This window comes from Coccinella septempunctata, chromosome 3, assembly GCF_907165205.1.
Source record: "Coccinella septempunctata chromosome 3, icCocSept1.1, whole genome shotgun sequence".
Lineage (NCBI taxonomy): Eukaryota > Metazoa > Arthropoda > Insecta > Coleoptera > Coccinellidae > Coccinella > Coccinella septempunctata.
Window position 1 is genome coordinate 43,046,616 of NC_058191.1, and position 21,633 is coordinate 43,068,248.

Here is a 21,633-nt window from a genome sequence, read left to right on the forward strand (position 1 = left end):
CTTTGGACCTACCACCCACTGTTTGTGAGACTTATTATGAATGAACCATGATCTGCCTAATTTTTGTATACTTATTTTACAAGATTAAAGATAAGATCACTTACACAGGTTTCCATGAACTCTGAGCCAATCTATTTATTATTTAAATCTTCAATAAAGGAACGAAACGATAACGAAAATTCAACTGTTTAATAATTTCAACTCGGTTTGTGAGTCATAACATTTTCTCCGATCGTAAAATTACGATGATCATTCTATGAATTTTCCGATATGGCGGAGGCGCTTCAAAAATAATCTCGCTAATGTTTGTACATCATTGGAAATCAATGATATCGTCTTGAAATAAGAGAATTTTGTTATTTTATCCAGGATAAAATATGTTAAGTTTAAATATTCCACTAATTCGACTTGGAATAACATAGAATTGGAAGCAGAACATTCTATGATATTCCGAAGATACAATATTTCGAATGAAATATTATTGAAATCGAAAAGAATGATTAATTTCATCGTGCCTTTCATTATGAATATTCTGTCAGTTTCCTGTAGCCCTAAAATTGAATGGTAGAACTCAAAAAGTGGATATTACTCCATTTTTGATTACTTACTGAATATATATTCGAAGGAAATTCGACATTTTAACAACTATTCAATTTCAATATATCAATCAAAGTAGTTTTTTTTCATCATGTATCGAAAGTAGTTAAAAAATGTACCACATACCTGAATAACAGCAACATCAGGAATTCAATTTACACAATAACTAAATACTCAGAATAAGTCAATTTATTCAGAACTTTTCAAAGATCAAATTGAAGTCATAGAATTTTCATGAATGTCAGAGTTGGTAACATAAAAATTTCAACAATTTTTCAGATTTGAAAGTCCATGAACATGGGGGCGTGTTCAATGTCGGAGGATTATACGAATTCAATCGATTATTTTCATATTTTTATTCAAATTTTTTGTATGATACAAGCGACACAACATAAGTATGATTCATCGAGGCACACAACTAATATAATCAATATTGAAGATCAAATGTGTGCATGTAATGATTTCAGACAAGAACACTAACAACGAATTCGACTAGCAATACACTTCTACATTTATTCCGTTAAATCATTGAGGTAAAACTGTTTTCAGTTGAAATGTAAGCCAGTCAAATCGGACAAGAGTTCATTGCTATAGTATGCCTTTATTATAATGAACAGCTCTCGAAACATTCTCCCTGCAGATATCCAGGAATGTAAAAATTATCGTTTTAAACTTCGGTTTGCCATGATTTAATTTTCTACTCTAAAATTTTCTGTGTGAGGTGAACTACAACTAGTCGATTTTCCTCAATTTCTCCTACGGAACAATTTAATCTAATCCTTGAAACGTGCATTACGTTGGATGAAAATTAATATAATTTTCCCTTTGTCGGCATACAAGAGCAATAAAAATCTCAACTCTATCAGTCAACCTTTATGAAAGATTGACGCTACAATCGGAAATGAAAAACATATTTATAATACAGTGCTATTTCAAGCATTAACAGAGAAGCTCTTCAGCCCATGATTCCAGTATATAATTCATATATTTTCCATATTTATTTAAATGATGATTCTTCATAAATTAAAAGAAGATTAAATCTGCCTGTGTGTAGTTTCAACGTGTTTAATTTCTTATCCGTATCTATCTTATCCTTAAACATGAAGAATTAAAGAATATGCCTTCCCGCAGAAAATGCTCAATTTGCTGAAAGGGCAGCGGCTGATCGCTCGATACGGTCCTGATATTCAAGTTTCGAAATAACCACTACATTTTTTACAGTTGGAGCTTTTTTTCATAGATATTTCTTGGATGTATAAACTTGGAAAACTTGAAACGTATGAATATGGAAGGACAAACACATCGAGAGAACATCGGTGTTCAAACACACAAGGAGGGAGTATTTTGTACTCTGGTCACTTGGAATATTTTCAGGAGAAAGGGTTTCGAAATTCGTATTTCTACAACAACCAGTTCTCTTTTAAAACATACAGGATGCCACACATAAAACAGTCAAAGCAGTGAAAGATTCCCCAATTATTTTTTTTATGCTGAAATTGACTTGATTCGACTGTGTTGTATGTGCACACTATAGGATAGGATGAGAGACCTCTTAGTCTGGGCCCATAACCCGTTGATCTTATTTTGAAATTAAAGAAACCACCATCTCAATCATAATTGCAATAAATAAATTGATAGATACACTAAGGACCTCCTACAGAGTGTCAATTAAAATTTTATTCGCCCAATTTCAGAGTAACGGTTTCTCCACCCGATTTCTTCCCCGTGCGCCCTCCTTGCACGTTTGAAATTCTAGAATATCGATCATTATCATCGTCACACTGTGACGAGTTAAAAATGGAAGGGAAGACATTCGAACAGACAAAGTTTTAGTTATCAAACAACATCATAAAAATTCTAATTGGAATAATAAATAGTTCAGTGTGTTGCGACCGTTATGTTCGTCGGAAAACTCAATTCTTCTGCACTGAAACGACGTCGTACCGAGTTTATCACAAAGAAACAGTAAGACAGGATAATTCCATTATGTTTTTATTGAATATTTCTTCAGAACACACTTAAATACTATTACTATATTACACCCAGTCTTCATTGTACAACAAAAACACCAGGGTCGCTCAATTTTGAATACTTTGAATTCAGAGTTATATCCAGTTTTTACCCTGTCCGTCAACTTCCACCCTAAATTTAACCTACCCTCCGGATTTATCCATTATATCGTGACACCCCGCGCTCGAACTACATAGCTAAGGATGAAATTTAATTTCGTATGCTCAAAATTGACCGCCCGATTTAGAAAAATCATTTTTTTTTTAAATCGTGAAATGCACGAAATGACCGCCAGCGGATCGAACCCTAAAACACGTCCAACCTAACGAATGTGCCTATTTCCTCGTGTTGATGACGCTAATATTTTTCCTACCAACAAAGGGCCAGTACCTCCGCCTCGTAAATTATCTAAGCAATCCAACTTCTTTACCTACTTCGTATAAAAAACACCCACCCATTATTAATCCTACGCTCCTCGAATATTCACGAATTTATTTTAAAATGCTCCAAAATTCCTGATGGTATCACAGCGCCACGCCAATATTTCCTTTACCTTTAATTGAACCGATATAAAATTTTCTCAGCCTTGACCTTCGCGGTCAAGAATTCTCAATTTAATTTTAGTATATCCCGAAAATTTTCGCCGCATTTAGACAAGGCTCTTTTTTTTCATTCCAAAATATTACCTATTTATGTGCCCACCTGTGCTCATATGCTATCTTTTTCCTCATCTTCTTTCTCAATTTGTGTTTTTATTAAATTCAATTCTTGAACATTTTTTTTAGTTTCTCTTTCGTAAACGAAACCTAACCGACAATTTTTCCTAAAAATATCAAAGTTTACTAATCCAAATTCGAGGTACTGGCCCGCCTCCTACATCTCTAAATTATTATTACTTGACAAGTATCGCAGTCCGGTGAATTTCAGTACTGTCCCCCAATTTCCGTCAAACTCGGGCTCGGGACCAATCATTACATTCTCGGTCAAAAGGGCCTGTGCTTACCACTCACTCCGTCGTGACACACATGACGCGGATACGCCCTTCTCTTTTTTTTCCGATCACCCGCGAACCGTCCGGCACCCTTAATGACTAGGTAATTTCGTTACGACAAAAAAAATTGAGCATTTACATTCCGCACCCCGCGGGTACGTCGCGAAACAACAAATATAAAAAAAATAAAACAAAAACAGCGAGGTTCTTTGGTTCGAAGCAGTAAAAATGATCTTTTATTGCCCTTCATACACTAAAATTTAATTTTCTTCTCGTCGGACGATCTCGGTGAATTTCGAAGGGGTCGGGCGTATCCGGGTCTTATGCGCTGTATCACTTGACTCATTAATAACCAAAAACAATCGATAATTTTCTCAAAACTTCATCATACGTATACCAATTTCGGTTGACTATATTTACAAGAGGGCGTCATTCGAAAAAAAAAAACATCTGAAAATAAAAAGATAAAACAACGACTAATAATAAAATTAGAAAAAAGAACATACTCCCGGTTTACTAAGAGTGCTAGTATATCAAATATGCATAATCATCGTTATACATATACATAACTCTATCACCGCACTAAACGGATCTCTAAAATTATTATGTACAAATAAAGGAACAAAACATTTCACTACATATTCTAATTCATCGATAAATATATTTTTGGCGTTTCAAATAAACGAAACTTTCATGTTTTAAGTAACGAAATAAAAAAAAACGTCATGATAAACTTTACATATACAAAAATTCAACCGATCATCTCGCCCGTTCACCCACCTGCCTCTCACTGGGAATAAATAGGAAAAAAATCAACTTTGATAAAACCGGAAATTCTTACGGCGAAGGCCCGATCAACCTTCGCGTTATGATTCATCCAAATTCAATAAGTCATCTTCAGAGAAATAAATAAAAGGCGACGTGAAAAGTGTTCGACCGAAAATGATCGTGGAAGCCCATGGTGAAAAATTCTTCTTATATGACCATTTTAGGTAGCACCGGGATTTCTCGTTATAGATGAATTAGATTTATTGATTGATCAACTTGAAAGTAAAAAGGTTGATCAACCACGGATCAACCATTCATTAGGTTGATCAACCACAATATTAGTAAGGTTGATCACCCCACGAATAAAATTAGGTTGATCAACTACGAATCATTTTAGGTTGATCCACCACGAATAATTTTAGGTTGATCAACCACGATTTAGGTTGGGTTGATCAACCACGATTTAGGTTAGGTTGATCAACCACGATTTAGGTTAGGTTGATCAACAACGAATAATTTCAGGTTGATCAACTACGAATAATTTTAGGTTGATTAGGTTGATAATTTTAAGTTGATCACGATTTAGGTTAGGTTGATCAACCAGAGATAGGTTGATCGTTTAAATGGCTTGTAACGATTTGCATAAACACTTTCAAGACGTCCATTGGAGCTACCAAAAATAGTCACGTGGGCGTAGATCGGTCGTACACTGTTCAACGACCGTGGTCACCGAGATGAATACCTAAATCGATTAGGTAACAAACGGCAGGAACGTGAACCGGCTAGAGACGCGGATCTACCTACAGAAAAGGCGGATTCTCGACCCGCAATCACTTGAGATTCGAAGAAAAAATTAGAATTGGGAACCTTAGGATCCGGACGACATTAAACGCCGTCTAAAGAAACACCTCCTCCGCCCGCCCCGATCAGTACGGGAAAACAACCTCGGCGGGTAGAGAAGCAGCGCCCGCGTAACGTATGATGCGGGATCACGACGCCTGCTTGACCACGATGACCCCGGGTCGAGACTGCTGCTGGTGCAGCGTCGCGGCCCCGCGAAAATCCAGGAAGGAGTTCATCTCGGCGTGGAGATGATCGGCCGACGGCCGGGTGGTGAGCGCCAGGGGTACCTCCTGGGGACGCTGCTGCGGCTCGTCGCCGAACATGTGGTCGCCCTCCAGGTGTCTGATCGCCTCCACTATGGTCTCGAGGCTCTGCCGCGACCTGCTCGGCAAGAAACGCCCGGGCGTCGCGGACTCTTCGGCGTGCGGCGACGGCAGGCGTTCCACCTCCACCTTGGGTTCGGCCTTGATGGCCGCCTCCAGCACGGAGGGCAGTCGCTGTTCGGGATCGAAAGGGGGCTCCGGTTCGGGAGAGACCGTCCTCGATCGGACCGGCGAACACACGACAGTTTGGGTGTGACCGACGGGCGGTAGGCTGTCGGGCGCGACCAGTTGCAACGCGATCTCCTCGTTCTCTTCCACGTGGTAGACTGGGCCCTGGGACAGCTGCTGCTGGAGGTCGTACAGTTGCGCCTCCATCTGCTGCACCTGTTTCTCCAGTATCAGTCGTAGGCTTCTCTCCTGAAAAAGATTCAAGTTTGTATCAAGTTTTACAATGTATGGACAAACGATTCGCTGATCCAAACTTCCCTGTCTGCTGGGCCAGTATTCTTAAGTAGGACCAAGAGAAAAGTGAGAAGGAAATACACAATCGATTTTTGATAAAGAGTTGAAAAGTCCGCTTTCTATTATATTGTGCTCAAGAATACGGGCCCAAGGAGTTGGTCTTTCTACTTAGGAAACCTTCACCAATGATGATTCTTGCTTCCACATGTGTTTGTTACGGAATAAAAGAGAATATGTCGGTCAAACATCCAAATTCCTCACCTTCTCCAACTGACGCTTGATCTCCGCCGGACTCTCGCCGTTCGCCGGACTGCTCAGCGTGGGCCCGCTGACGCTGACTGTTATCAGACTGACCGGTTCCGGGTTCTCCTCCTCCACCAACGCCTTATTCGGAATTATGACCTCGGGCGTCTTCCGTTTCTTCGGCGGCAGCTCGCCGCCCTCATGCTGATTCACCAGCCTCTTCAACTGGCAGTTCTGCGACAGCAGTCGCGTCTTCTCCTGCTCCAGGTTGTAGATGTACTCGGCCGTCTGCTGAAGGATGGCAGCCTGCAAGAAATTCGGATATTAATTGATTGAAAGAGAGTTATACTGTCCAGTTGAAGTTTTCTCTCTTCTCACAGATTTCGTGCAAAATTCATCGACGTCCAGGACGTTTTTTTTTCTGGCCGTTTCCGACGGAAAGCGTGCAGCGAAACCAAATGAAAATCGGCGGTAGTGACTGAGGAAGTCGCGTCCGCGAAACGCGCCTCGAATGTAATTTAGCAAATTGCCGCTGCTAAAATTGCCGGTTCAGTCGTAGTAGGCGCACGATCCTCGGACCTCGCTGGTTAACGTCGAGAAAGAGAAAAAAAAAACCTGTAAGGTAACCAGCGCGAGACGCAGACGTTCAACTTCTATAAATAGAACCGTAGGAAACGACCTATGGTATAATAGTACTACGCTACACGCCAGATGGTTCGATGGATGTGGAAGGTCGCCGAGAGTACATAATATAAAGGCGTTTTAGTAAACGCGAAGGATTGATTGATGATTCAACGGATGCATTGAAGGTGTCAATCAAGAACGAAATTTTCAATCTGGTGGGGGAGTTTTTTTAATATACAGGGCATATAGATGATATTTCATGAGATAAAAAGGAAAGCCATGCACGAACTATCGTACTGACCCTGTCGAATAAAGTTTAACCCAATTTCGACAACATGCCGAATGCATGTGTAATTATGTCACTCCAGTCACTTCAAAAACGCCCTATATGCATCGATCACACGGATCTACAAGGTGAGGCGCTGAACCGACCAGATCGTAAGGTGCTGCCCCCAGCGGCTGCTTGCGTCGGAATGCCGTACTAGCCGCGTCATCCGGCGATCCGGTATTCGCCACAGATTAACAAAGGTGGTACTAGCTACGACAAGACCCCGGAGTAGCGGCGGACGTAATGTGAAACGGACGACGCCGTTCACTTCTCTCGGCTATGGAATTTAAAAGACCGAGCAAGGCGAGGAGATTTAAACTCCCACAGCTGATCATAAAAGTCTCCGCTTTTCTATCGTTCCTTTTCGGGAGATGCGCGCTTCTGGTCAATACAAAAAGTAGAATGAGAAATGCTTCGAGCTGTGTTATTTAAAATATTGAATATATGTAGTCGATACCTGAATCCATTATTAAACAAACCAGTAAGATTCAATCACGTCATTTACTATGTAATTATCATGTGATGCTTTTTGTCATTTTATAGATATGTGAAAATATGAATTTATATTTCAAGATTCTGAATGATATTTAAAGCCATATAAAGGTTGAGAATGTAATAATCACTATTTCCTATGACGTGAATACTCAAACTGGTCAATTTTTATTTGAAATTCAAAAAATCCCCAGGGATCATTACCGTTTCATTAATTCCACAGAAAAATAAATAACGCGAAACACAACGATTTCTCTAAACGATAGATCCATCTGAGGAACATAAAGAGTCTCTCAGTTAAAACCCCAACCCTTATAATGAATACACAGATCTTCTTTTTCCATTCAAAGCATCAGTTGAATACTGCAAAATGGCGGAATGAAGAGAAATTGCACTTAAATTTCCAATTCAAACGTGCCCTAAGTCATAAAATATCAATCCTATTCAGTACATAGGCATAAGTAATAGTTGATGATTTCGAATTTCATTATTTAAAATTTCTTCTTTGTGACAAATTCTCAACTCATGCCACGCGTCCATTTTCGCAAAATTTCTGTAATATTCACGAAAAATTCTTGCGACACAACTAGACAAGAAATGTAATGAAATGAGTTCAATCATTCTTCATTCCATCTTTTACAGATATAGATGACACCATCAACGTATTTGCAGAAAACATAAAGGGAAGTAGGTATCATCAAGAGACGTTCAAATTAGAAAAAAGTGCATTAACAACAGGTTTATTGATCTAGTCACAAACGAGGATCATGCTACAAAATGAAAAGTTCTTCTTTCAAGATTAAATATTCAATATCAAATTTATTCACATTTCCAGAGTCACAAGAACGTCCCCGATCCTAACGAAAGTCGAAAACTGCATCGAGGCAACCTCGAACATTCGCTAATGAACTTCTAGGTATCGCATTGTAACACGTTACAAAATACCGCATAATCACCGACACATCGCGTAGCCCCCTCCCTGTCCCCCCCGATGTTTTAAAATAGCCCGATAGCAGCAAAGTTGAGAATACTCAACCGCGTCGCCAGATCGAAAATAACCCGTGTTGTACGGCGATTCGCGAACGGTCGCGCAGGCCCGGCTTGACCTTGGCCGCGAACGGCGCCAATGCCCCCCTGCCTCAGCCCCCCTTAACCCCCCCAGATGCCGATGTTATGCATTTTGCATTGTGCGGTTGTTGCTCGGCCGACGTTGAAACGTGGCCGATAATTCGTCCGGAAATATAAAAAATAGATGGCGCTTCGTGCATCGTCACCTCGTCGTCGTCGTTGACGTAATAAGCTCGTTGATAAACGACGGTTTTAATCGCCGGTATATGGTATCGCGAACGACAACAATTGCCAATTATAGAAGTTTTCGATCGTTGACGTATGGAGTATAATACATACTTCAGGCTCCGCAGATTCGTGGAAACAACTGAATAGGAGGGCGCGAGAACAGAACCTTGGGGAACACCCTGTTAACTTCATAATGGTATCTAGCTGTCTGGTCAACATGTTCAGACAGATTCAACTGCAGCATCGTGTTGGAAATCAATTGCGACCACTTGAATTCTTTGTTCTACCACCCTATCAATCTAATCCTAAGAAGACGGTCCTTGTGGTATTGACAGCCTTGGATGTTTCCCCGTGAAGATCTAAGATTGGCCTCCCCACATTTATGGTTCGTGTGCCAGTCAGTTCTGGAGACTTGCGAACTATGTCTTCAGCTATGCGATATCCGTAGCAGTTTTAGGAGCTCCCTGATGTGGGTAGATGAAGGCACCAACGGATCTTTTGCAGGATTGTTCAATTCCTCATTTTCCATTGGTTGAATGCTGCCTCATTTCGATCTTTTCCAAGCCCACTAGAGGATTCAGGTGCAGCCGGTGTAAACCTTCGTGCCTTTTCATCAGCTTGTTTATTTCCTCAATAACACAATGCTGTGGCACTCGTGGGATAGTACACGAAATAGACAAACCATTGAACAATTCTCCTAATTACAGTTTCCACACATCTTAATCTTGTGATAGATAGATCAGTCCATGAGGCCACCTTAAGTATAGCCAGGAAAGGTACGGGTGATGGGAGAATTAGGTCTCAGAGAGCCTGATCCTCTCTGACCAAGTACATGACATCAGCGAATCATCCTAGTGAAGAGACCAGAAAGAAATCTGAACATTCTCTACCATGCTAAGTAGAAAGGAGAATTGAGAAAGGAAATCTTTCCATGGTTGCGTTCACAAACTTACTCAGAGCAAGCTCTGATTACCCGAAGCGTTCACAAACGTACTTTTAGTTCCTCAGAGTATGCTCTCTGAGCATGACCATACTCATACTCTACTCTCGGAGTAAGTTTATGAACATACCCCCTGAAACCTTCAAAGGAAATACTATTAAGTATGGTATACACATACAGATGGTTTAACAACCACGACTGGCACAAAATGGTCACTTTTGCTAAGCCTCTGTTCAAGCGTTTTTCAGATAAAATATTTGCAATCGAAGGATGTGGAAATAAACCTAGATCAAAGCATTGAGTTCGCTCATCGTGGATTCTAAGACGATGTGGTAGTGCCAAAGGTAACTTAACGAATTGGGCAAGAAAAATAAGGTCAGTTTTGACCTTAGGTTCGTAGTGCTCAATTTACTTCAGAATATAGAATCTACTTCGAATCGGATGCTCCTGAAACGTACGTCCAAGCAGTGGCGGCTCGTGGTCATGAGAGCTGAGGAGGCTAATAGTTTTCGAGGAGTGTTGGAACAAACTCTTATCTTAATAAAGTATACTTCTTCAACATAATGAAAAGTTGTCAGTTCTAAGATTAATTTTGAATGCAAGAGGATGCTATATGCTCCTTTTACTTGTTATCCCTTTCGATAGATCGCGGTAAATTTTTCAAATCTGAAAACCCCGTTTTGAACCATGAAGTATATTCTGTTTGATGAGAAAATAGAAAATATGGCCAGCAAAATAATTTTTCCCGTTTGATCGATCCAGTCAACTAATCACATTTATCGTACCGAACAACACTGAAACTTCTATTCTAACGCTTTCGGTAGACTTTAGTGTAATTAAATTTGGTGGAGGTCTTGTAAAGGTTTAAACAACGTGTACAGTTAATTCTCAATATTCAATTCCATTTTATTTTTTGATCCGTATCAGTACTTACCCCTAACGCCCTAACAAAACAACCTATTTAGCAAGAATATATCACAAATTTCCCGAAGTTCCAGTTCTCCACGAAGTCGTTACATTCAAATTGAAAATTGAAATCATAACAACTACCGCCGGACAACGCCCCTACCGTCGGATATCAAGCGAATATAGTCGAAGACGGCACGAAAGAATCAATGGAGAACAGGGGAGCTGTGCCTCCTCTGGTGCATTTTACGGGGAATATATTACAGTAAGTCAGCTGAATTCTTGTTCGGCTAGTATGTGAGTCCAGAGAACGTATGCGTGAGTTACACTATCAACGGAGGCAGCAGGCCCAACAGCCTCCGTCCGAATAGGCAGTACTAGGAAATATTCACATTCGACGCGGCGGACGCGTACGCAGCCGGTGGATTGTATGATTGTAAGCGGAGGACCGAAAAATGAACTAATTTTTATCTGAATATCTAGGTCAGGTGTTCGGAAAATTTATATAGAAATTACTTTCTGAAAATGAGGACATGCCCGAAGTGAATGTATTTTAGCTCTAAGCTTTATGAGGAGGCTTAGCCTCCCTTGCCTCCTCTGACGAGCCGCCCTTGCGTCCAAGACTATTCTACAGGATTCGCCGTGGAAATGAGAGCAACTCGTTGAAATTGAGAACAACAATCCACCAACGGTTCTCCTATCTGCTTTCTCCGACCCATTTCGAATGTGGAAATAGTCCGATACCGAAAATTCGAAAATAGCGATCGTTTAGGGCGTTTTGCGACATCGGCTAAAGAGTAGGTTGAACCGCGGACCCTCTCCGGTCTGTCGGCATTCTCCAGTTGCAAAGTCCTCTCTCTCGAGATCCCTCCTCTCCCCGGGCAGCAGCAGCGCGAAGATAAAGAGCCAGAGATCCGCGGCCTTGAAAACGGCATTCCGCGATGTCAGAACGAAATCTCTAAAATGAGACAACCTTCGCGGTAGCTCGGAATTTCCCCCGGGGATGGCTTTTATCGCCTCGCAGACCGGCGAGCCAATTATCGAATTTCGCGGGACGCGTAGGATTATGCTGAAGTCGCGTCTTATCGCCGGAAATGCAGCCGTTGTCACGACTCTGGCGATAGGGCTCGAGTTTATTAGCGAAATATACCAGCAGCGTTCTTCGATGTTTACACAATCCCTCATAGATCGGAGCTAGCAACGGAAAGGATCGTCGTAAATCGTAAAATTCCTTCTGCGATCCGTATCGAATTAGATCGCGTCGTGCCATCGGATCGACAGGTATCCGATTTCGACGGATACCGGCTATCCGAATCCGGGAGATACCGTTACTTTATCTGTCCTTAATCAGATCGGATATATGGGAAGATATCGGATGTCAAGATTGTGCGTTAGTTTCAAAGCGGATTATCAATAATAACGCGGCGCGCCGCCGTTGACACAGTTGCGTCAGCCCCTGGCTACCGACGCGTACACGAGTGAGTTTTTCGATTTAGAAGGGAAACGTGTATGTCATTGTACCCGAACTGGGACAGAGAGAAGTCCGACGATGGAGGTGTCGCGATGACTCAACGTCGTCAAAATGTCGATCGAAGTTAATTGTCTTTATCTCTTATGTTGTTCGCCAACATATACGGTTGTTGATAAAGTGGGGGCGGAAATCATGAAAACATACCACGACAAATGCTCAAGGGTTGCGTGTAGAGAACTCGTTGAATCGCTGATCTTTTAAGGAAAAACTGTTCGAAAATCACCTCGATGGTCTATGTTAAAAATAACATTTACATCTGTGTGTCATACTAAGAAAATAAATGTCTACAGATTCAGAAATTTTCAGGAATTACTTTTTCCAGTGGCAATTGCGTCCTAACTTGTATTTGAATGATAATCAAATATGTATATAGAAAATTGAGTGTAGTTGTCGGTAATTCTGTTTGGGAATGTGACTTCAATCAAAAATATCTAAGAGTTAAACTAGATTCCTTGCTGAATTTCAAAGCGCATTTGGAAAATTTGCGTATGAAGTTGAGAACTAGGAATAATATCCTGCATAAACTAGCTCGTATTTCATAGGATGCCTCAGCTTCGGTTCTTTCGACTGCTGAAGCTTGAGTTAATAGTGCTCTTGTGCAAAAAATTAATGTACAGCTGAATTTTTCTATGAGAATTATTATTGAAACCATTTGATCTTCACCTATTCAATGGTTACCAGTTCTTTCAAACATTGTACCGCCCCATATTCGTAGACAGAGTGCAGTTATAAATTCTTGGATGGGTCCAACTCTTTCCTTAATTCGAATGTAAGGAACAAGGACATTTGGCTGAATGGAATACGTTCCCAAGAGTTAGTTAGCGATCCCTCGAATAGAGTTTTGATCTTACCAGGAAAATATGGTATATTCTGGTTAGAACCCATATAAAATGGCCATTTGATGAAAGATAAAAAAACCTTGTAGACATAACTCTGTAGTAGCATCGCGTAATTTTTCCGCAGAAATGTCCCCTTCTCTAATTCGAATTGAATATGTGAACATATGGCGAGACACGAAAATTAAAGCGTCATTGAAGGATTGTTATCGGTGGAAAGGCAAAAAACTTCCTACAGACGTAAAGTAGGTACCCAATTTGAAACGACAATCTTTAATCCATCTGTGATACGCGTCTCCCAACTCCCACTATAAGTAATGCGCCCCATACACTATCAGTTTAACTAATCGAAGATCTCGAACTGCAGTTGGCGCGGACTGAAGGTGTGTGGACGCCTTACAGACGAGGAACTGACTGCAAAGTTTTTAGTTTTCGACGAAGAAAGGTGAAAAACTGGGTGGATCAGGCAAGGATCTGCATCAGTCCACCCACAGGCGATCGTACAGTGTGTGGGCCCCATAAGGTCAGATCATTGTTGTTTTATTTTTGTGCCAGCTGTTCCGGCAGTCGAAAATAACGACGCAGGTAGAAAACAACAAAAGGGGCGCCGCCGGTGCTCGCTCTGCATACACGACAGCTGCGTGCGTACGTACGTACGGAGGCATTGTTAGGAAGGGCATCGGGGGGCAGGTGAAAGAACTCGAAACATCTTACGCGACGCGTTTCATAACCGGGTGTCGAGTTGATATTTCGAAGAATGGCGAAAAAACGCAGTGCCCGCTTCTTTTACCTACGCTAGCTCGCGGATAACGCAACAACGGGCACCGCGGCAGGTAAACGAACTCGAAATTCAATGCGACCCGACGCGTCGTAATCTTTGTTCGAGGAATCGCCGTTTGTACCTAAGACATCCCCGGAATGTTGCCTTTTGTCGGGGTGAATGCATTTCTGCTCGAGGTGTGTATCGATGTTCGACAAGAATATAATATGTAGGTGATGCGAAAAACTTCGCAAATTTTACACGGTGTTGATTGTTTTGGAAATTTCAAAGGTATTCTTACCCGCCCTAACCATTCTAAATTAGAATTTTAAGAGTTTATAAAGCTGTTGTTGAAAGGTATACTTTCCTATCGAATTTCATCAGGTAGATTCTGAGAAAAAGTCTGATCTTCTTTTAACAGATTATTCTACAGATTATGCTCCAATTCTAAACCAATATTTTGATGCTGCCTATAGACATCTAAAAGAACCTTTTAATATTAGGCAGAACTTAGTATTTTGGTCGCTCAACTAAAATAATGTGCAAGGATGTTATGATTATGATACGTATTTCTCTTGCATGTCTGTGTCTGGCTTCAACGTTAAATATTTAAAAACCAAATGAAGGAAATGACCATTGTCGAAATCGACAACACTAATGGTCAAAATTTCATTGGTTTATTTCCAAATGTCGCATTTGACAGTAATCTTTTCAAGTGGCTCAGATCTTCATTTATGGAAATATGGAGAAATGATGATTTTGAAGAAGGAGCAGCGTTGGAGAGTTCGGAATCTAGATGGATGATCGTTCTTCACGTTATAAACTTGAACAGTTGCCCATAAACTGCCGATTCCACGTCGGTACTTTCGATATAGCGTGCTTAGTTCAATACCAACGTAGGAATCGACTGAAAATGGCCTCACTCACAACAAATCGAGAAATCTCGACCCGACCGAATCCACAAACCCCATCACAACGGATCTTCGGTAATTCGACGCCGACGGGAAGGAAACCGGCGTCTAAAATCGCGGCAGAAGGCTCAGCTGTCCGAACAGTCGTCGACCATCTGCGAATTAGACCGCTTAACGTCCAATTAAGCGAAATCCGAATCCGGCACGTTCCCCGCGTATAATTTTCGATCTTCCCGGAACGGGCGCATCTCCCCCCCCCCTCACCACAGCGGGTCAGGTCGAAACCTGCCCGAACCGACCCAAACACGAGCAGGTGGCCGCCGGATAAATATCGATCCGAGACGGCTGGTAGCTTTTGGACGCCTCCTGGTGATCGGGGACGTTTTAAAGCTATCGAGGTTGGTGAATGCCCTGTTTTTTTTAATGAGCATAAAAGTTCCTGGTAATTGTCCGATTGTTTTCAATATTTAGTTGTAACACCTCGTAAAACAACCTCACCGTCCAGTAAAACTCTATTCCAAATGAAATGAGATAAAAAATTACGTTCCCCTTCTTCTAACCCTTGAAAATTCTTCATGAATGATCTCGAAGATCGTAATGTCTCGTGGAAGACCCGAAACAGGAAAGGCATTCCATTCAGTATATCCAATAAAGGCCACCCCGAGTTCAAGATATGATAAAACGTTATACGACAACAATAACGTGAATATATAATGGCATAAGGAACCCTTAAACGATGAGAGGATAACGCGGGGGGAAAGGATATCCATCCGGGACTGAAATACGCTTCGGGTTCGGCGTCATCCTGTTTTATATTCATATTTTAGGCAGGTTAAGAGACCTATCGTCCGTTTATCCGACGACTACAAACTTTTCGTTTTATCGTACCTCGGAGATTTAGGGACGTATAAGTGTGTACACACCCTTACTACGTTGGAGATATTCGATATGATATTTCAATTCAATCGTAATCGATTAAGACAGGTTCAGAATATCGACGAAGCCTATTGATTCTAGAAACGCAACAACATCACAACTATAGCAGCTCAACTCAGCCAAGAAAAATTACGCCCGAGCAATGTTCACGAAAGTAGGGGATTCCCATGGATTGCGTTGCCAGACTATGCTAGTTTGCACGTGACTTCACCCTGATTATACGTATCTATAGAAAGGGACTGGTGATGATTGTTTTCTATTGAAATTTCAGCTGAAGTACCGATAATTTTCCCAATTATTCATTGATATTGATAGCATTAATCATATGTGATGATATATTTAAGCATTTAATGAAGCAACGGTTTCGTTTTTGTCGATTTTGAGAATTTGAAAATAATCGAAAATGGTATACACAATTTTACGAAGATGATTCAACGTTAGGTTTGATAAGAGCGTCTAGCGCTGTTTCGACATGAATAAAGCTTCTGAAAACCAACATTTAAGAGAAAAATACAAAAGTTCAATAGTCCTACGCTGAAATCTTATCGTATCTCTTGGCTCTGAAATTACGCGTGTGCTTTTACCGCATCAAAATCTTCCTAAACTTATTTCAAACGTTCATTTTTATATCGCGAAATTTTTCATTCAAAAAATCTCCAGAACGAGTCATCCTTTTTCGAAAAAAAATCTAACGACAACCCTGGCATCTTCGACGACTAGGGGTATATCCCTTGGGCGCGCCGCCCCGGATAAATTACCGCCCCCTCAGCGTGATGAATGGTTTTTCACAAACTCCCCGTGTGTGCTACTTATGCCGTACTTTTTACTTTCGTACGTACTTGATCCGAAGTGAGGCGAACAAAAAAAAAAAACACAAAAGCGGGGGGTTCGTTCACCCAAAATGACGTCAAGGACATCCGGTCGGCTTATCGAGCATTCGACGCGTCGTGACGTCACGACATCAGCTGGGTGTGGCGCCAAACCGCGCCTCGCACAATCGCCGCTAGATGGCGTCCGGGGTAGCGGAAACGGCTTTTTCTAGAGCGGAATTCGAAGGGCGCACTCGAGATGCTTCTTCTCTTTGATCTCGATCTCCGTGAACTCTGAGAACTTAGAGTGAAGGACCCCCATTCATTTCCCTAGGTGGATCCGAACAAAGGGTCACTCTGTATCTAGGCCAGTCGGGGAGAGGAAACGTTCGAGGGTTGTACCTGCCCGGAGATGTTCGGAGAACTTGGGTCTTTGGCCCCATTGAAGGATGTTATTGTATGTTCTGTCCTTCTAGACTTTCAGGCTTCAATACCATATTGTCGCTTGTCATTTTATTTTATTCTACTTTTGTTTCTTGAATATGAGTAGTGATAGCCAGCTATCTGTTATTTAGCTATAAGATTGAAAATTCTCTCCCTCATTACTGGGAATAAGGAGTACCCCATTTTGGCGAATGTTTTTTCGCTCTCACTCGTTTGGTGTATCTATTGCTCTCTCTGAGAATAACATCCTTCTGTCTGTCGCCAATTCCCTGTTTGTCAAAAAACGAGTGAAATAACAAGATGATATCCTCTGAAACGTTGACAAACATCATGGAGCACAGAATTCTCGACCAATATGGCCGAGTCCGATCATATGATCGCGAATGTCGATAATATTCGATGTCAGAACACGGTGTCTGTTTGACATCGATCACAGAACGCGGTCGGAGGCATCGATCAGGCTCATAGAACGAGGTGAATTGTTGTTGGCCTCGGTAATTATGATTTTCATTTCATTTTTCCCCTCAGGGTTGCTAACATGGAATCTATCGGCATCCTAACGACCAAATCCAAAGGTTCAACGACGAATTGTTGAGATCGTTTCGAATGAACAGAGGCACTTGTGCAGCGAGGTGTCTTCATGAGCTGAACGAAGAATGGATCTTCTAGGTCACGACCAAGAGGCTTCGGTACTTCGACCATCATCATCAGTCTTCGGATTCCTCGAATTCTTCGTCGAACACACATAAAACGTGACTGCGAGGTCGCGGCAAATCCTACGTTCACCAGTTCTATGAATGAATAAAATCGCCTTTCCATCGGTACGCAGGAATTCGGATACGTCGATGGTGGTGTGGTGATACACACAGAGGACGTACCGGTCGTTTCGTACTTTCAACCGCTAGCGCGGAGTTGCGGTAGGTTAGAACGGTTTAAAAATAGAACCATCGACTTACGTTCACTTGGAACTTTCCAAAGGTGATCGTTAATAGAGAGCAAGATCTCGGAACTCCTCATCGAAAATCCAGAAATTTGTATTGTATCATTCGTAACACGCAGTCCCTACATCAATTTTCGGACCTCTAAACAATCTGCGATCCCTTTGAATCAGTCCCAATTTACTCCAACCGGGGCCCCATTGTCGATTATGGAAATTAGACGTCTTCCTGACGAAAATTAGACAGGGTACCCACTTCCTCCGTCTCATGAATACGCAGCGAGTCCTCGTGAGAAACGTAACGTAAGATAACCCGTTTTCTTGGCCTTCTGCGTAGTGGCCCTATTATTCCCGTATAGTCCGTTGTTGTTGTTGCCGCTGTGAAAACGGAAGTGTTAATATTGTTCCCGGGCCCCGAACGCTATAGTCGCTTTCGAGGACGGAAATTCCACATCCGGATGAGACAATGCGATCGTCTTGGCCTTCTTCGCGTAGTCACTCCGTTTACGGACAGTTCGAATCGATTTGAAGGTTCTTGGGAATTTTTGCGACGTCATCATCTCAGGAAATGAACCCGTGAAATCGAGATCCCATGAAAAATGGTCCTATGACCCCTTATCTTTTCCACAGAGAGGTAGAAGTTGTACTTGTCAAACGAGAGTGTGTTTATAAATTGCTGATTCAAACCTGATCATTTTATTTCTTCCAAGACCGATTTGAGCCTTCTAGACAAGTTCCTCTAGAAGCTCATCGAAATGGACACTCTCCTCACTCAATGATTTCGTGCTCTTCCATGCAAAGACTGCAGTCATTAGTTGACGATGTTGAGTCTGTGTAAGTGAGTCTGTAGCCACGGTAGATCTCAAATTGGCTGTAGAAAATCCGGGCATGTGGTTGATGTGTTTTTTGGGAGGTCTAGAGATGGCTCAATGCAAGGACTCTCTGTTACCCACAGCTGTATTTACGTTTCCTAACTAAGGAATTGGAAATTGCGATGGTTGGTTCTTGGCTCTAAGTGCAGATCCAGTCATAACTGCTGGGAAGCAAAGAACTGAAGGTCTTCAGATTTGATAAGCCAAGTTAACAATGACGCCAAGAAGGCACAATCTTCTATTGGACACTATTGCTTGTTTTCTCAGCCAACCATAACTTTTAGATCTCCAATCATTGATCCTCCTTCATTCAGAGAATCTATCTTGGTCAAAAAAGAAAGATCGTTGCATAGATAGGAGAGAGCATAGGTGGCAAACCTCAGCATCGAGCGCATTCAAGTGGCAGACGGATTCGATACCTTCTGCGGCCTCCCGTCATGTCCCCGATCTCTCGAACAGCTGATCCTCGCCGCTACGAACGGATGGCGTCATCGGGGAAAAATTCGCACGGCCTATTTTTAACTCTTCGCGCCAAACTATGTATATATGGTTTACGACGATCGCGTCATCCGCGATCCGCCGGCCGTGACATAAATGGCGTTCACGCGTAACAACGTAATAACTCGTTGCATCGCATGTACGGCGCGTCGTCGATCGCCCAGTATGAGGCCGAAAGTTCCCACACGAAAGAAAGGAGACGGTGACCAGCGTATTGGGCAAGTTGGCAAGTGAACTACTGCTATTATCAATGATATATCGAACCAAGGATCAATATAATTTTTGGAGGCTCAATTTGCACTTTCAAATCCTGAAATTGAAGTGCCGACAGCTTCTTCGAATCTCTGACCATCAACTACCAAGGATAATCAGGAGATGGCCGCTCCAGATTCTCGAGATGCCAGAGAGGACAGAGTCGTACTCAGATTCTTCCAGAACAATAGAAATCCAAGACGACGGACCAAAACTATCGAACAAGGAATCCTATGGATAAATCGGAGGTTTTCGATCATCTGAACAACAGAATAGGTACTTCTCTGTTATAAGAGTGAGATCAGGGCGATACTCCAATAGTGTTTCCACGTTTGGAAGGGTAACCAAGCAAGCTCCCTTACTCTTGATGGTTCTGCTAAAAAAACAAACTGAAAACCGTTGAATCATCTTCCCCAAGAGCCCCAAAACCTCATCACGTGGTCCCATCCAGAGACAAGCAGTGAATTTCGATATAATTCGTCCGAGATCAGACGACGACCTCGTGGGGCCCAGGGGAATCCCCCAATGACGCCTACGCGCCGTACATCTGCTAGTTCAGCGGGACAGAATGAACGAACGTCGACTGAATGAAATTCGACGACGATCAGGAGTCCCGGTCGAGCTGATAAGATAATTTCCTCGGCGGTTTCTCGGCTGGTACGGTTGGTACGGGCGTTCTTGGGAACCGACCGAGAGTTAGGCGATAGACACAACAACAATGGGACTGCCAGCAGAGGAGTAGGACGACGGGCATCGAAATAGAAGAGCAACACGGGCGTTCGGCGTTAGATAATCGTTGTGAGGACCATTGTTGTCGAATTGATATGACGAGCTGTTAGAGCGTTCAATATAAACATTCTCACGTCGTTTTATTGTGTGTACAAGTCGGGATGACTGTGCCTTTGTATCGGAACAAGTGTCGCCTTATTTGCATAGATGAGATTGTTGGGGATTTCCTTGCAGCGATGCTATTTTTGGATCGATGAGAACCGTGTAGGTGGAGGAAGACACGCAAGATATTCAGAAGTAGACGGGAATACGGTCGAAGTACTTGTTAGTTCTCACAAAATACATCCCATCTGCTATTTGGTAAAAGGTTTCCGCGTATTATTGGATGAACGGAAGGGAAGTTTTGGCCAGAATTGCTACAAAATACTAAGAATGGATCTGATTTCGACCTTTTCCAAAAAAAAACAGTCATATTGTTCTGCCCCTTCAGAATTTAGACTTTGGAGGAGCTCCTAGTGTGCCCCACCATTCCAGTATTGAAGAAAGATTACTCATTCGTCTGAATCTAAGTTCTGCGAATTACGATCGAAAACACAAACTATGAGAATTTTATCTGGAGCAGTCAAAGCGTCGAATTCTCGGAAAACTTCTAACTTATCAACAGAGCTACTTTGTTGCTGTGTGCTCACATTGTCACTAGACAAATATATAATCAGGATCGCTGCAAATCTTGAATAAATACGAATTTACGACGGTTGATCCTTGTGGCAACTCGTTATAACACGAACGATTTAAATCGTTGTCTGCATAATCCATCGCGATCTGGATCGAAGGACAATCTGGTCCATCATGATGCGGATGAAAAATTATGCAATTTTTCGCAACGAGTAGTAGAAATTCAGCCACCATTTCCTCTACTTACACTGTACCACTCATTGGCACAAATTTTTAAGGTTAAAAGTCTTGGATAAGTGATACATTGTTCGTCGACCGTTATACCATCGCTAGCTCAATTTTCGAAGGATCCTCTGATGGGATTCTGCTAAACTCCTTTCCGGGTGTATATTTCACCCACCGCGGCGGTTCTAATCGCCTCAGCGCTCGGATACCAATCAGTCAGCTCGACGGGAGTAACGCGAAGCGCGTAATTTATCTCTACCGGGTGGTCCCGTGAACTTGAACTTCTGTAATTGCACCCATGCCCTCCCCCGTCCTTCCATCGCCAGGGATCGTCTAAATCGCGGCCCACGCGATGCTGCTGCAGCTTCTACGACGAGGAATTCGTACCGGTGTTG

General features: G+C 42.2%; 1 protein-coding gene across 2 annotated transcripts in view; it reads right to left on the reverse strand.

Moving 5' to 3' along the window:
* Positions 1 to 938: 938 nt before the first annotated feature.
* The window catches only part of LOC123309046 (transcription factor AP-4), an 82,938-nt gene continuing 62,243 nt past the window's right edge, over positions 939 to 21,633 (reverse strand). For both annotated transcript variants that reach the window (XM_044891891.1, XM_044891890.1), the window contains exons 3-4: positions 6,256 to 6,543; positions 939 to 5,949 (exon numbers count right to left, since the gene is read on the reverse strand). In XM_044891891.1, the coding sequence (XP_044747826.1) occupies positions 5,356 to 5,949; positions 6,256 to 6,543 (882 nt within the window). In that variant the 3' untranslated portion in view covers positions 939 to 5,355. The remainder of the gene's footprint in view (positions 5,950 to 6,255; positions 6,544 to 21,633) is intronic.